We start from the raw sequence: 8,304 nt of genomic DNA on the forward strand, positions 1-8,304 counted from the left end.
CAAATCCAATTGTTTTGCCTACGACAGTATCTACGTTGCGAAAAGTAATTAATATTTTCGATAAGTTTGCCGACGCTTTTGATTTTTCGTAGCTAAAAGCATGCTTTTGCCAACGACTAATGCCTTGCGTAGGGAAATTTAGTCGCTAAAAGTGCATTTTCTTGTAGTGTTTAGTCTCTGAAGTGGCTATTGCTGTGTCACTTTTTCGAGAGATACAAAGAGCTTCCAGAAACCACGAACAAAAGTGAGCATTTTGCTCCTTAGTTCAAGCCAAGGTCGGACCACTATTGCTACTTCGATTTTGATGGGTTTTCAGTATGTTCCATAGTTCGACGAGCTCTACATGTTGACCGGAGCCGATTGCAGAGTTTCTCTCGGAATTTAGGAGTTTGGAAAATCCACTTGGTGAGACCTAAACTTGTACTCTTTGTTGATTTTGTTGAAATCTACCTTTGGATAATGTTTGTATGCCTCTAGTAGCTTACTAGGGAAGAACTCTTGTAACCCCATTATCATAATAGTGGAAGATTTGGTAGCGATTACGCTCCCGTGGACGTAACTCTAATTTAGGGAGAATCATGTGTAAATTCCGGTGTCTCATGGTTTGCTTGTTACTATTTACTTTTGGCTCCTAGATTTGCTTCTTGTTATTGTGGTTTGCAATATTTAGCTTATTCTCTATTTGCACAAGGAGGGAAAAATATTCGTGGTGTTTCGAGTAGTTTTTCCCAACTCAATCACATAAACTTTACAATAAACAACCCAAACACAACTTAACATCTACCAAGCATAAATCTCAATAGCACCCGAGATTTCATGTGGTTACTTCTTTAGGTCGAATGATAGCACATTTCACGACAAGCCCACTCTTCCAGCTCCCATCATGCTGCTCCAAACCGAATTCCATGTTTCCAACATACTCTGGTGACATCCAAAACTCACCTACCCGCAACTCAAACCAATCATCCAAAAGCTTTCTTTCAAAACTTTCAGTGCGCGTCAAAGCTTTCGAGTGCTGGGGTTTGATGACAAGATCGAAACTGAAGTTTGAGTTCGCCCAGCCAACAAATTTCTTCACTTCAAATACGATTTCATACAAAGTTCCTGGAGAGAGATTAATTGTTCGGATATAGCCTTTGATGTCTATCCAACATACAGCCGATAGCTTAGCCACTTCAATGTCTTCCCCACTACAAAACAATTTATTGAGAAAAACATCAAACTATTATTGTTTGAAAGAGCGAAAGTAGATTTGGTGACCCATGGGATTAATGTTAATCTATTGGTATGTGATCGGACAAATTAGTAATCAGTTGGCAAGCTCTTGAGTTTAAGTTCTTATATTGTTGCTGCGTGTTGCATTTTGTTTGTGGGCATGTGATTAGGTGTGTTCATTGATTAATTTTCTAAAAGAGATTATTGTGTCTAGTTTCATACATTTCTCAAGCTAAAAGTGCTTGTTTAGTAACCTAGCTTGTTTAGTAACCTATATATAGGCAAGCTTTTATTATCTATATAGGCAAGCTTTTATTATCTATATAGGCATGCTTTTATCATCTATGTAGGCATGATGATAGCGACTAGCTTAGAGATCGTGATTTAACTGTTGTGTATTGGAATCATTGCTTAGGTCTGAATACGCTTCTTCAATAGGTATATATATCTTTCTTAGAAAGGAACTATATCCTTATTTCTTTTTTGTCGAATACAATTTTTACTTTTCACGATGCCGAGTGTTAAAAATAATCACTTTAAATCTATCAACACTTTTATTGGGTTACTACTTTTCACAGGAGGAATGTACAATGCCAAAAGGGCTATATTTTTTGCTGAAAAAAATTATTTACTTTTGGCTATAGTATTCACCTTGTGTTCGGTAGTGATATGTCACGTGGACCTTTATTTATAAAGGAACCACCTCACTTAAAGGGCTGCGTAAGGCGATTATTAATAGGACATCACGCCTAATAGCTATAGGCCCCATTCAATTGCACGGAAATAATGGAAAATGACGGAAAAATCAAATTTCCTCTAACTTTCTGTGTGTTCAGTTAACAGGAAAATTGCAAAACTCATAGCTTCAGCTTTTCCACTGAAAAACACTTACCTGCGAAATGTGTCTTGCCAAAAGGAATAAATTCTTATTTTCCTGCAAGACTTTTTGTCAAGAGAACACATAGGAAAATAAATTTCATTATTTTTTTATTTCACCTCATTTCACTTTTCCTGAGAACTAATTTCTCACATAACATTCTCGATAACTGAGCAGAGCCTTAGAGTTTGTGATGTCATAGGAGAAACAAAGTGATCAATAAACGACGATAAGCATGCCCATAACCACTCACAACACTACCACGGTCACCGCATTGTTCCACCTCACAAGTCTATTGCGCGCCACATGAGACTTACTCCGAGCCTCACAAAAATACGAAAAAAATATCCATAAATTTTAAAATAATTTTTACGAGACTTTATAAAAAATCAGTTCCAACGGATATCGTTAGGAATGTTTTCTGAATTCGTATTTTCGCCCCTACGATTCAGAAAACATACCTACGGATATCCATTGAAAATGAATTTTTACAGGACTTTATAAAAAATTATTTTAAAATTTATAAATATTTATTCGTATTTTTGTGGGCTTAAAGTAGGTCCCACTTGTGCGGTGGACTTAACTTAATAGTGAGCCACTTAAGTATTCTTGAAGGAGGACAGCCAAAAAGGGTTATGGTCCCAAGAAACCAATACACCTACGCATCTTGTACTCTTCTCAAGTACCTTTTTAAAGGTCCCAAGAAACCAATACACTCACTTACTCACTAGATTCACTAAGCGTACGTTGTCACCTTACAAGGCCGAGTGGTTCTTTTACTGAAGAGAGTGGTTCTTTTACTGAAGAGAGATATCCAGAGCTGCATTAAAATACCGTTCTACAGTGGCGGTTCAAGAAATTTATAATAGGTTGTTCAAAATTTATCTTAACAGCTTAACTCTACTAGTTGATATATTAATCAATAATATATGTGCAAAATCTCATATAGTTGCATAGATAGTACGGTAAAAAAAATTACCTCTATTCAAGAAAAAAATTAACTACGAGCTGAAATGAGAACTTGAAAAGATGTACTATTTTTTAAAAAAATTATTATTATTTTTTGAAAGTTTTATTTCATAGTAGACAGTATTTCGAGAATAGAAGAGTTGGGAATGGATAGGGTAAAATTTTACAGTTGTCCTAAATGAGTTTTCATATTTTGTGCCAACGTTTAACTAGCGTATTAATTTATTAAAATTCTTTTAAAAGAAATTGTAGCAAGTACGTTGGGTTGACCTTCTCGAAAATATGTTGTTCTTTAGAATGATATGATGAGATTTTCTATCGTAGTCTTAAATTCGAAGGAATATTATTCAAGTTAACGGGATTTGCAATGTAATTGAATTTTTTTAAAAGCTTTGTCCGTAATGTTATAAGCTAACTAGACAAAAAAAAGAAGTTGTTATTGTCATGAATGCAAAATTAACATATTTAGATCATCAACAATAAAGATGGAGAGAGAACACATAGTATAATACTTGCGCTGATAGATTCTTCTTTTCACAATATTTTTACTATGATTATAAGCTTTATATATTTGAAGTAATGTGTTAGGTGTTCAAATATGAATTACCTGAATTTATGGGCTATAATTGGGTTGTGATTGAGTGTTCAATTAATTTTGGATTAGGTGTTCAATTCTTTTAGGATCAATGTTTAAGACTTTTAGAATTGGGTGTTCATTGATATTTATGTTGGGTGTTTAAAGAAAAGATAGCTCATAAATTTTACATGTATTCTAAGCAAAAAAAATTGTTCAAGTGTTCAGTTGACCATGAACCCTGTATGTGCAGCCGCCTTTGGTCGTCCTCACCGATTCACTCTCCCATGCATTTCTACAACCTCAAGGGTATTCATCTTCTCATCAACCCTAGCATTAAGGAATCGCTCGTGATTTGGCCTGCCGTATTGCTTCTGGTGTTATTGATCTGAGTGGTTAAGTGTTAAAAAGGGCTTGCAACACTAATTAATGGCAAGATGAAGTTGCTAGACTATATGATTTTCTTACCTTGTTCCCTTATCATTCTCCCATTCCCAATATTGAGGATTTCCACCATGGACGATGATGAGTTCTCTGGCATATAACACGAAGCAATTCTTGTTTGTCTTCTTATCAACATAGTACTTCTGCAACAACGAAATAAAATATGAACACAATCAATGATTAAAAAGAAGTTAAAAGTACACAGAGACGCCCTCAACTGTCATTTTTTTCACAGAAACCCCCTAACATTTAAAATCGCTCATACAAATCCCCTCAACTATAACTGTTAACCAATAAATACACTTCTGTCAAAAAGCCGTTAAGATGAATGGGTCAGTGTAGACAATTTTTATAAATGAGGGGGGTTAGTGTGGGAGACTTGTAGGGGTAGAATCGTCATTTTGCCTCATTCCGTTAACAAAGTTGGCCAATTTTTCATTTCATATAGTTGAGGGGGTCTGTATGGATGGTTTTTAACTTTAGGGGTCCCCGTGAAAAAAGACAGTTGAGGGGATTTTCGTGTACGTACTTTCACCTAAAACGAACAAAGAGTAGCTTCATGCACAAGTTCTCTCGAAAAATCAGATATGGGAATAGCAAAACTTCTGCAATTTTTACTCAATGATGGTTGACGAGAGTGTCAAAAACTGTAAAGATGAAGAAAACATGCAATAGCAACCATAATAGCTGAGACGACCAACGGAATGGATGGTGGATGGGGCAATCCTCTTCTTAGGTAAAGTCAAAAAAATAATTATGACTCTTTAGGATAAAATGATTAAAAAATTAAGATCTTCGCACAGATTTAAACAGATTGAAAATTTGAACACTTAATTTTTTAATCATATTTTTTAATATATAAACAGCCTAAAAAAATCGAGTGTTTCAATTTTCAACCCGTTTGAACTAATGCGAAAATCTTAATTTTTTGATCATTTTATTCTAAAAGGTCATAATTAATTTTTTGATATATAAACAGCCTAAAAATATATAAACATATTTTTAAATATATATAAACAGCCTAAAAATACGTATACGTGATATACATATGTATGTGGGATTTTTCTCAGAGTAATGGCTTCACAGTATGCGTATACGTATGTATATCGTGACTAAAAAAGGGATAACCATACTTTTTACTCTCTCCGTTCCTTTTGAAGTGTCCATATTTGACTTTTAACTTTCACGCAGTTTTAGGGGTCAACATAATTGTACCTCCAAAATATTATTTTTCATACTTAACCTCTATAGAGACATCATCATTACACTTTTACTCATCAACTTTTTAAAAAGGAATATAAAAAGGGACAGAAAGAGTAATATATAAACAACCTAAAAATACATATACGCATATGTATACGTGATATACATACGTGTGTGGGATTTTTCTGAGAGTAATGGCTTCATAGTTTGCGTGTATGTACGTATATGGCGACTGATAAAGGGATGGTACAACGCACGTGATATTCACGTGTGTCATGGGAGAGGTGAAATAACAAAATTTTCTCTTTTATGGTTCTTTTAGAGGCAAAAAATTAATTATGACCATTTAGGATAAAATGATCAGAAAATTAAGATCCTCACACCAGTTCAAACGGGTTGACAATTGAAACACTTGATTTTTTAGGCTATTTATATATTAAAAAATATGGTAAAAAAATTAAGTGTTCAAATTTTCAATCTATTTAAACCTGTGCGAAGATCTTAATTTTTTTATCATTTTATCCTAAAGAGTCATAATTATTTTTTTGACTTGAAGGCTTTCAATGAGAACCTTAAGAGAATCATGGAAGAGAAAAATTTATGTTTCCAACTAAACGACACCGTTTTGAGAGAGAGGGGGGCTTTGGCATGATGGGAGAGGTGAAATACCAAGCTTGCCCTTGGTTTTGACGGAGGAAAGGAAAGGCGTGAGTTGCAGGGACCATTTCAACACCAAATTGATACTTTGGGGGTGCAATGTTAGCAATTGAAATATTGGAGACCAAAATGGCACGGCGGAAATACTTTGGGGATCAAAAAAGTCAAAAAGCCAATTGTTGTTAGATAAATATAGCTTACAATGATATAATTATAATGGTCATTCAACTCGATCATGCTGATCGATTCTTGATCAAAGATTTCATGCATGTTTGTGTTTTTCTAATTATTTCAAAAAGTAAGAGCTATTGCCTAGTGCTATCTCTTCCCTCTAATTACAATTATCTCTAATTAGGTTTAGATTCTCTTCTGAATTTCTAAGAGAGAGAGAGCGCACGCGCGCCATTCAGTTTATTTCAAGATCTGTTACAAGATGAGAGAGAAAACCCCTTTTTACCATAGAATTAACCGACTTAAGGCTCCAGGCTCCGTTTGTTTCGATGTAAAATAATTTTGCAAAAAATAATCTTTTTGTTTTTATTTTTTGTGTGTTTAGTTAGCAATTGAAGAATATTTTTCATGACAAAAAATTTCCATGAAACACAATTTGAGAAAACTTAGTAACTGCAATACTCTTATGGAGTAGTATACAGTAGTATACATATACATACATACATACATATATATATACACACACACACTCAATATGTAAACACGCGCAGAGAGAGAGAGAGAGAGAGAGAGAAATTTGGGGTTGCCATAATGGAGAAATAATCACCCATTAGGGCTCTTACAGGAATTAAAGGCTCCGCCGTCCAGTAAAGAGACCACGTTTTGGGCCCTTAAAACAAGTACTTACGGGTGATTCCAAGTGAAATCATTTGTGCCCATATGAGAGAAAACATTATTTTACTTTCTTTTGCCTAGCCAAACACCAGAAATTGAGAAAAATATATTTTATTGGAAAACATTTTATACCAAACCAAACGGAGCGTAAAAGTCTCCCAATACTTCAAAGTTAAGAACATACCAGTTGGTTGGGCTTCAAGTAAACACCACCATAAAGCCGTTTACAGAGCTGGTCAGGACGAGAAGTGTCAACGGCTATGCGGTGTTCGTAGAGAATCGCTAAGAAATTGAGTGGGGGCCTTGTGATTCGTCTTCTGTTTCCAGCTGCTATTTCTTTCCCCTTCGAGTCTTTCCCCGTTGTCTCTTCATCTTCGTTCCTAAACAAGCAAAATTAGGATGAGTGCTAATGATCAAGAGAAAAAAATAAAAAAATATTTGTTCAAATCATATGCACGAGTTGATATTTTTCATAAACAAATATATCAGCCGCACATAAAGAGCCCCCAGCCACAACCACATACAGTCCCATCGGATTACAGTCGCCGGCGAGCAGATGGAGATCAATCTATTGGTTTGTTTCTAATGCTGTATGTCTCGGGTGTGCATGTGTGAGAATACGGGAGCAAAGTACAAGCCAGCTTTGGAGTTGGGAGGGGAAAGAAAAAACTTGTTATATAGACACTCCCAAGTTATTGGGTCGTGTTACTTTCGGAATATTGTGGATAACTGAAAGCACCTATTTTTTATAGGAATAAACCTAAGGGCATGTTAAAAGGAAGAAAAAAAAAAAGGGCAGAAAATTTAATCTAACCAAATACTTAATAAACTAATATATAGGAATCAAAAAGAGTTTTACCCTACGGAAGTTGTACCCTACAGAAGCTAGCTGTGTCCTGCGTTGTTTTACAAAATAGAAATTATTTATTACTGCATCTGAGTAGATATTTTTAACAAGTTCACCTATAAATGAGGTGGGCTAAAATTTATTGGACTAAATTTTTACATGTAAGTTTTTTTTTTCCACTTCACTGGGATACAGCCCAGGTCTCTTCCTTAATACTTCCACCCTTGAATAAACCAACCACTAACAAGGAGCTTACAAAGCTCGGATAAGGTTTGCTCGGTATTGAATGGCTGCTCGGACCATCTATGGCCGAGAATGCGGAAATCATCGCCTTTATTAGGATAATAACTACCCTAAACGGGTGTTTATTCATGTCAGGGCTCTCCTACACCAACCCCATCTCTTTGGGCCGGGAGCTGCGAAGTACAAACAGTCCAATTCTCACGGGATTTTTATATTTTTATTTTTGATAACCGACGAACAGTCCTACAGCCGAACCACAATTGGACCCGATTGCGTAATCCAAAACTCGGGGGAACTAGCGCGACCACACCAATCACAGCCCCCCACTTACTATCAGAGTACTCATCCAGTGGGAAATCGAACCTCTAATCAAGGGAGTACTCCCAAAGTCAATCATTCGTCCTTACCACTTGGGCAATCCCTGAATGT

General features: G+C 35.5%; 1 protein-coding gene across 2 annotated transcripts; it reads right to left on the bottom strand.

The window, feature by feature from the left end:
• Positions 1 to 722: 722 nt before the first annotated feature.
• On the bottom strand, positions 723 to 7,435 carry LOC131303452 (lectin-like). 2 transcript variants are annotated; one of them, XM_058330324.1, is made up of 4 exons: positions 7,310 to 7,435; positions 6,970 to 7,165; positions 4,104 to 4,222; positions 723 to 1,190 (listed from the first exon to the last, which is right to left on the bottom strand). In XM_058330324.1, exons 1-4 carry the CDS (start codon positions 7,315 to 7,317, stop codon positions 815 to 817), a joined length of 699 nt encoding a protein of 232 aa, XP_058186307.1. In that variant the 5' UTR covers positions 7,318 to 7,435; the 3' UTR covers positions 723 to 814. The 2 variants fall into 2 exon arrangements, with proteins under 2 accessions (XP_058186307.1, XP_058186308.1); XM_058330325.1 differs by having other exon boundaries at positions 7,303 to 7,422.
• Positions 7,436 to 8,304: the final 869 nt, after the last annotated feature.

Source organism: Rhododendron vialii, chromosome 10a (genome assembly GCF_030253575.1).
Source record: "Rhododendron vialii isolate Sample 1 chromosome 10a, ASM3025357v1".
NCBI classification, from domain to species: Eukaryota; Viridiplantae; Streptophyta; class Magnoliopsida; order Ericales; family Ericaceae; genus Rhododendron; species Rhododendron vialii.

What these genes read in the sequence shown, in the direction of transcription:
- LOC131303452 (XM_058330324.1), bottom strand. An exon ending in ACTTGAAGCCCAACCAACTG is followed by an intron (nt 4,223 to 6,969) that starts GTATGTTCTTAA and finishes TCGTTGTTGCAG; the next exon opens with AAGTACTATGTTGATAAGAA. An exon ending in GAGAATGATAAGGGAACAAG is followed by an intron (nt 1,191 to 4,103) that starts GTAAGAAAATCA and finishes ATTGTTTTGTAG; the next exon opens with TGGGGAAGACATTGAAGTGG.